Genomic DNA, 6,940 nt, shown 5'->3' on the forward strand with positions numbered 1-6,940 from the left:
TTTCCCGTGACGATCAAACCTTATTGCCAATTGAAAGAGGAAAGTTCGCAGTACATTTACCGGGAAAATCAGCGGTTGCAAGGTGAACCAGAAAATGGTCGTAGCAATCCACTGTCGCGAAAATTTGGAACTCTTATTTGGACCTATGGATCGCAGGAAACGATAAATGAAATATATGAAACACATATAAACACAACAAAATCCGATACTTCATTAACGTCACTTTATTAATGGTCAGTCTGTACAATAATTTCATTATTGTTTGAAAATGTATTTCGATAAAAGTTTTGTTATGAATTTTAAATAATTATTCTGGAACATAATGATGGTTGAAATTATATCTTTTACATTTAAGAAATACCTTGAAGTTTCAAAAAGGAATTATACAGAACAATACACGATCGTACACTACATTATACTGAAATCATTTTAATGAAATAATACGAATTCCCTTTATATTCTAGAAAACAATTAATAAACGAAACTAGTACCTATGTAAATTAATTTAGAGTATCCCGAAGTGTATTACATATTTCTCTCAAATCTTTCATTTCGCTGGCATAAAACTGATAGCCCTCGTATTATTAGACTGTTTCGGATCGATCGGGCGGCCATAAAAATCAAACCGCTAATTTCCCCTCAGCGACGTAACGTTGATGTAATGTATTCTCGCGTCTCGTTTCATTTATCTGATCTCTCCCATTACGAGGTATTCCGAGTAATACCATCAGAGACTGAGCGATCGCGTGGAAAGGACTTACAGTTCCATTCCGATGTCCCTCGTCATAATTTCATATATCAGAATCCGTAGAAGGTTACCGGGGGTGGGAGCGACGTTTTCGCGAAAAGATCACATATAGGGACGCAGCCGGGGTATAATGAGAGCCAGAAAGCGTCAGCGGCATCTAATGTCGGAAATTATAGCATATTGCCAATAAAATCCCGACCAGGGTCCGCCCTTGTACGAGCCAACTAAACAGGTTTCTCCTGCTCTTCGGGGGCGGCGGGCTTATTGTAACGAACGTTGGAACCACGTTTTGCCATTACACAAGATCTCGTCTCGAGGGAACGACCGATACACCGATAATACCGCTAGTCGATAACTCGCTTACAGTTTGACGCTCCTTTCTTTCTATCTCTAATTCAAGTCGCGAACCAAGAAAAACGGTCCACTTCCGAGACACGTGTCTTTTTCTTTTTTTTTTTTTTTTTTTTTGGTGCCTTTATTTATACGATAACTGTGACACTGGATACATAAAGTAATATTACATCGAAACTTATTAAATGGAACTAAAGAACAAATAACCAAATGAATTGTATGTAATAAGAATAACAGTTGTGACATGTTTTCTTTCGGTTTCTTTATTGAAGCGATAACTGCGATACGTGATACGTAGAGCAATATCATATCGAAACACGCTAAGTAGCAGGAAACTAGAAAACAAAGTATCCAAACGAACTGTATGTAGTAACAAGAATTTGTAAGTAGTAAAAATAGTGCAAAATTGTAGGGAATAACAGATATGTTGCGAGTATTTACAGACACTTCAATTGCCTGTAAAATGATCTTCTAATTACGTATTATGCTTTACAACGTCAGTCTTGAAAGCATCGTTGTGAACACTGGTGTATTCACCGCAGGGTTGACGCAGGAGACAGGTATTCGCGATGCTTCTTCGAACTTTCATCCAACCTGACATTCTTCCCTGCCTTCCAGCATTTTTAAAACCAATACCGCAACCGCAGTGCACTTCAGAACAGTCGGAGGCATCGCTCTGGATCTGACGTGCGTCTACGTTCGAGTCGTTCAACCCCAAACTGCTCTCTGTCTGAAGCGTTTAAAACTGTAGAGTATAAGATAGGAAGTTACGGTTAATGTACTTTTAATATCATTATATCAGAACGGTTAATGCACTTATTAAAATATTAACTAATTAGATATATTTGAAATTAAAATTGAAAGAGAACAACAGGAAGCGAAGGACGTTACAAGATTTTATTTTAGAAAATAAATTTGGAATGCTTCAGACTAACAACAGACCGTTAGACCTTTTTACACAAAATTGAAATTCTATCCGTTGGTTACGATATATTAAATTTATAAATGCCGGTAATAGAGCAATTTTTTCAAAACATAAGGCGAGAAAATATTTGGAATATTTAGAAAGATAGAAGAGGATAAATTTAAAGAGATATCCGATTCTGAAAGGGACGATTAAGCGTCGGAAAAATATGAGCGGTTCTATAATCTTAGTTAGTATCGAGAAAAAGCAGCGTAAAATCACAAAAATTGATATTTCCTACTTTCCCTTTATCCTTTACTTATAAGTAGACGTACTGGACAAGACTCTTCTGTTCCATACGCACTTTTAGTATCGAACTCTTCATTTCCGGCTGATAATTGTGAATTTGAGAAATGAACATCGCGCGAATTATCAATCGAGCATTCATAAATTGACGGAGACAATTCTTCGTCATTAGTTATTCTATCAACAGACGACACTTTCAAATCTTGCTTACTACAAATAGTTAGTTTCTGCAATTGAAGAACCATCGATTTGCTTCGTCTTTTATTACACAATTTGCGATACCTCAAAGTGAAATTCGTAAAAATTAATTTCTGCAATCTAGTCAGCTGTTCCTTCTTCTTCTCAACTTCTATTCTTAAATGCTGTACCATACATTCGTACTTCTTTATATTATCATTCCTATGCTTCTTAAGCAAATCCATCTCTATCTCATTCTCACGCACCTGTAACTTTAACTTATAAAATTTCTCTTCTCTATCTTTATTCTGCTCGTAGATCTTCTGAATAATATTCGTCAAACTCGAACGAGGATCAACGATTTCGTTCTCCAATCTTTCTTCAAGATTCTTCCGTGTCTCTTCGAAATATGTCAATTTTTCTTTCATGCGACGCACGCTGTCGTTCGATCGAACGATCTCTCCGCTCAAATGTTTCATTCTTTCATCGTTAAATTCGTTCTGCTGCGCCATGTTGTTGAATTCCGTCTTCAACGAGACCAGCTCATCATCTCTGCTCCGAATTTCCGTCGACAGCCACTTCAATTTCATTTCCAGCATCGACTGCGTCTCTAAATGTTCCTGCAATCGCTCGCGATAATTGTTTCTCTCCTCCTGGCACTTTTCGAGAACAGTTTCGAGTCCGTTAACCTTCTCCTGCAGCTGCTGCACCCTGAACAGATCGCTCCGCGTTTCTGCCACTTTGTCGCTCGTCTCCAAACTCTTCGCCGACAGTTCCATTCCAGATTTTTCGATTTGTGGATTCTTATTCGCGAACGATTTCAGCGTTAGCTCGTGAACGAGATGAAGCATAGACAATTGATCCTCGAGAGAGGCACACTTCTTCAAACAAATCTCAAGTTGCTTCAGACTACGATTATCGTCCTCTTTCTTAAGCAGAAGCTCCTGAGTCAACTCGTTGATCCGCTCGTTGTACTTCTGCGAATCTATTTCCACTATTTTTATCAGCTTTCCGTTCTCTTCTTTCAGTTCCTTCGCTTTTTCTTCGCAACATAGTAATTTGCTTCTGTACTCCGCGACTTCCAGTTTATTGAAATCTGCGATTCTTCTCAAAGTCTCTATTGCCGATTTCAGGTCACTCACATCGCGTGATAATTCTCTGTCCAACGACATTTCTCGTTCTTGCTCGGTATAATGTTCCACATTTGTATGATTAGTCTTCAATTGTTTGGTTTGTTCGCACCCATCATCATAATGGTGGAACGTGGAAGTCGTTCGCCTGTAATTTTCTTTCGTTTCTTCCATAGTGGAACTATCATTAATACTCTGGCTTCTACAACTGAAATCGATACCAGAATCTTCTTTCACATTGCCACTGTCGCTGGATCTTAAAGTGTGTCGATCCAAGTCTGAGTCTACAGTATTTAAGGAAACGTTCCTCAGTGAATTCTTACTATCGTCATTAAAATATCGTTCCGCTTTTATATCCACGTGAGCTTGCGTTATGAACTCGGTATTATCGCTGTTATCGCTACAGAAGAAATCTTCGTTGCTGAGTGAATGATATTTTCGGTTCAAGCTACGGACATCTTCCTTTCCAGCACATTTCGCATCGTACTCGATCTCACATTCTCGAGTGTCGGTTAACTCTTTTCTCAGCAACCGCAATTGAAGTTGCAAATTGTGAATAAGATTCGTCTTTTCTCGTTTTTCATTTTCAAGGTCTTTCACTGTATTCAACGCCTCCTGCAGCGTGATTTTCGTATTCCTTAGCATTTTCTCTGTTTCCATCGATTTCGTCATAATTTTTGCACGATTATTGGATGCTACTCTCAAATCATGTTCCAAATACCAGATTTTGTTCGTCATTTCGTCAAACATACGTTTCAATTCGTCCATAAGCTGACTAGGGCCGTGCACGTCATTTTGCACCTTGGAAGATAATTCAGGAAATTTCATTTTAGCTAATTCATACACATAATTGAGTCTTCCATCAATTAACGAACAGTCGAACTTACATTCATTTATATCTTTATCCAGTAACTCGTTCTTGGTCCTCAGACTGCGCACCATTTCTCTTAAATCGACCACTTCCGACGTGATCATGGCATTTTCAGCTTCAAGTTCCTCGTAGGTCAGTCGAATTTTGTTAGAGTTGTTGTCGTCGTTCCTCTTTCTCTTTTTATTACACATTATACCATCGATACGTTCTTTAAAAAACGTTTCCACTTGGTTCACAGACCACTTCAACAAGTGTCGCCTCTCGTCCTCGATATCCTGCGTGCCTTTCTTCCAAGTTGAATCTAGCTGTTTGATAGCCGTGGAATAGTGATCTACCAATCCCTGCCTTATCTCAAATTCTCGATTTAAGTTCTCGCGTTTCAAAGCTTCCAGACGCTTCATCAGTTTCGCGTGTTTCTCTTGCAACTCTCTGTAATCGAAAAACGAATATTCCGACTGCGTTTCTTTCGAAACTTTCATCGAGGCGATCTGCTTCTTGTTACCAGTAGCTTTCATGGCACTCAGTTCTTCCATCAACTTCTTATTCTGTTGCTTAAGGGTTTCGTATTCTTCGAAGTCCACAGTGATGACTTTTCTTGGACTATGCGCGTCAAATGCCCACGTGGACGATTTTGGACTCCTTGGCGTCATCGTCGTCACAGAGAACGTGTTTCGTTTCAATATGCCTGGTTCGCTACATAATTTCTTTGTCATTGCTGAGAAATTTAGAGCACTAAAAGTTTCCGGAAAAGAATCAATTCCAATATCGATATTAATAATGAAACTGACCTTTTCTCGACCAGTCAAAACATTCTGAAGAATCCTGGTCAATTTCGACTCTCTAAAGGGACCAGTTACATTGTCACCGGTCGGATGATAGTCACGCAGAGATTTAAGGCATCTTCCAAGCACCAGCAAGCTATTATTTATATTCCTCGATTCTATTGATCCGCTGCCTCTTCCTTCTCCTTTTTTAAACTTTCTGCAACCAGCCACGTCGCAAAATGTTAACGTACTAACTCGAACTTCTTCCGGTGCGTTCTCCTTCTCATACTTCAGCAATTTTAATGTCAAAATAGTATGAGACTGCGAGTTCGTGATATTTGGTTCTGTAGAGATTACAGCCATTCTAGATCGAACGAAGATTAATAGCTGGCAAGCTTCTAATGCTGTTGTGATGTGGATAAATTTTAAACCATTCACGTAAGTAGAACAATTCCTTCGAGTTGTCACTTTCAGTGGTCGCCTTTCCTGATCGTCGATAGCTAGAAGATCGTACACGTTATCATTGTAGATTTCTGCAACGGACATCCATACAGAGGACATGCACTCGTCACTCCAAAGATCTTGTTCCTCCAGTTCAGGAATTTGAGGGTTCGAATTATTCAAAGACAACCGAGCCTGCGTGTATTCTTCCTTCGCGATTACATTCGGGTTTATTAAATTCGTTTTGTTGTGTATTTCAGAATTTCGTTCGTGCTCGTCTAAACAGACAATTCTATTGTCGTCGCTGATTTTATACCAAGGAGCCAAGGTGCAGTTAATCGTGGAAAATAAAAATTCGATGGCGCGAGGGATTACACCAGGTGAATCCGTTGATCCGTACAATGTATACGTTTTCCCAGAGTTAGAAGCTCCATAGGTTAGAATCGTTGAACTCTCACCGAGAAGAAAGTAAATCACTTGATACCGTACGCTTTGACAAAATAAATCAGCTTGAGTGGACTCTGAATCGAAAATTCTTGTAAAAGAGTACTTCTTATCTACGTTGTCGCCTTTCTTTACGTGAAGCGTCTTTAAACCGACCACTGTGTAGATTTCTTTGTTGGTTTTCGCGGAGTTCGGTTTTATTCTAAGGTACACGTTGTTCGTAGATAAACAAGTTGCTGATGTATAACGGGATACTGTGTTTTCGTTATTTTCTGAAGACTTGGCGAGATTCGAATCTGAAGCGAACATGTTCGACGAAATTCAGGAAATCTTGAACAAAGAAACTGGGATATATGTTACGATTTAAGAGAATGCGAACATACACAGTACGCTTCGCTATGTGGTGAACGCGTTTTAGTACAAGCCTTGCTATTCTGTTTCAAAAATTTCAATTTACGATGATCTTTACACGTCGGGTGATCGTTGATTCAAGAAGCTTCATAACGCTTCGATCTATTTTGGAGAAACTTCCTCAGTTCTGCTAGGTTACACAACGTGTCACTCTTACCGAATTAATACGCGTGAATGTAGTTTTAAGATAATTTCATATTGTAAATTGTCTTTTTTTTATTCGCGCGAAACATCTGCAATTTCTGGCGATACCGATGTATCGCGCTAACAAATAATTTATGAATTAAAACATTGTTCAGATCGAACAGAGAATGTTTTCAACCTCCTCCAGCAGGGCTGAGATTTCTCTAGTAGCTTTCACGATGCTCTTGTTCAAATCCAACCTTCAACTCA

The 6,940-nt window shown here is 39.0% G+C and overlaps 1 protein-coding gene across 1 annotated transcript; it reads right to left on the reverse strand.

Moving 5' to 3' along the window:
- Positions 1-2,311: 2,311 nt before the first annotated feature.
- Positions 2,312-6,445, reverse strand: LOC122570818 (kinesin-like protein KIF20B). Its single transcript, XM_043733675.1, has one exon. It carries the CDS (start codon positions 6,443-6,445, stop codon positions 2,312-2,314), a length of 4,134 nt encoding a protein of 1,377 aa, XP_043589610.1.
- Positions 6,446-6,940: the final 495 nt, after the last annotated feature.

The sequence above is a fragment of the Bombus pyrosoma genome, linkage group LG9 (genome assembly GCF_014825855.1).
Source record: "Bombus pyrosoma isolate SC7728 linkage group LG9, ASM1482585v1, whole genome shotgun sequence".
In the NCBI taxonomy this organism is placed as follows: Eukaryota; Metazoa; Arthropoda; class Insecta; order Hymenoptera; family Apidae; genus Bombus; species Bombus pyrosoma.